The sequence below is a fragment of the Penaeus monodon genome, chromosome 6 (assembly GCF_015228065.2).
Source record: "Penaeus monodon isolate SGIC_2016 chromosome 6, NSTDA_Pmon_1, whole genome shotgun sequence".
Classification (NCBI taxonomy): domain Eukaryota; kingdom Metazoa; phylum Arthropoda; class Malacostraca; order Decapoda; family Penaeidae; genus Penaeus; species Penaeus monodon.
Window position 1 is genome coordinate 49,552,906 of NC_051391.1, and position 712 is coordinate 49,553,617.

Consider the following 712-nt stretch of genomic DNA (forward strand, 5'->3'; position numbering starts at 1 on the left):
ATCGAACCAACTGACCCACGACATTGAGCTGGATGCGGACGTTCCTGGTGGGGGAGGAGTCGTAGTCGACCCTGCAGCGGTAGAGGTCACGGTCAGAGGCCTTGACGGGGTCGAGCACGAGGCCGGGGGGGTGCATCCTCAGGTCGAGTGACGCCCTTTGACCCAAGGTTGCTTCCTCCGCCCAGGCGTCGCCGTGGCTGACGGGTCCGTTTCTTCCATCGACGCTGAAGGAGGAGGAGGAGAGGGGGGGGGTGAGGCGGAGACTGGCGTGAGACTAGATTATTATTATCATTTTTATCTATTTGTTTATTCTGAGGGGAGCGGTTGACGGATGATTAGTGTAATAGATGGATTGGCTCTGAGACACAGAGGTGGGAATGGATGGGGATGAATAGATAGTTATGAAAGAGAGAGAGGGAGAGGGAGAGAGAGAGAGAGAGAGAGAGAGAGAGAGAGAGAGAGAGAGAGAGAGAGAGAGAGAGAGAGAGAGAGAGAGAGAGAGAGGCAGAGAAACAGACAGACAAAGAGACAGAGACAGACAGACAGACAGAGTGAGAATTCAGGTAAGAAAAATATGCATATACATAATTCCATAGAGAAAACGACAAAAATAATGTCACATACAGAAACCGAAATCAACCCCAACCCACCCCTCCCCCCCACCCCACCCCCAAAAAAAGATAAATAAAAAATCCAAAAAGTCCTAAATATA

At 50.4% G+C, this 712-nt stretch overlaps 1 protein-coding gene across 1 annotated transcript in view; it reads right to left on the bottom strand.

Annotated features, from left to right (window-relative positions):
- The window catches only part of LOC119574052 (peroxidasin homolog), a 32,554-nt gene extending 32,081 nt beyond the window's left edge, over positions 1-473 (bottom strand). Inside the window, exon 1 of the mRNA XM_037921141.1 lies at positions 16-473. Within this exon, the coding sequence (XP_037777069.1) occupies positions 16-136 (121 nt within the window). The 5' untranslated portion in view covers positions 137-473. The remainder of the gene's footprint in view (positions 1-15) is intronic.
- Positions 474-712: the final 239 nt, after the last annotated feature.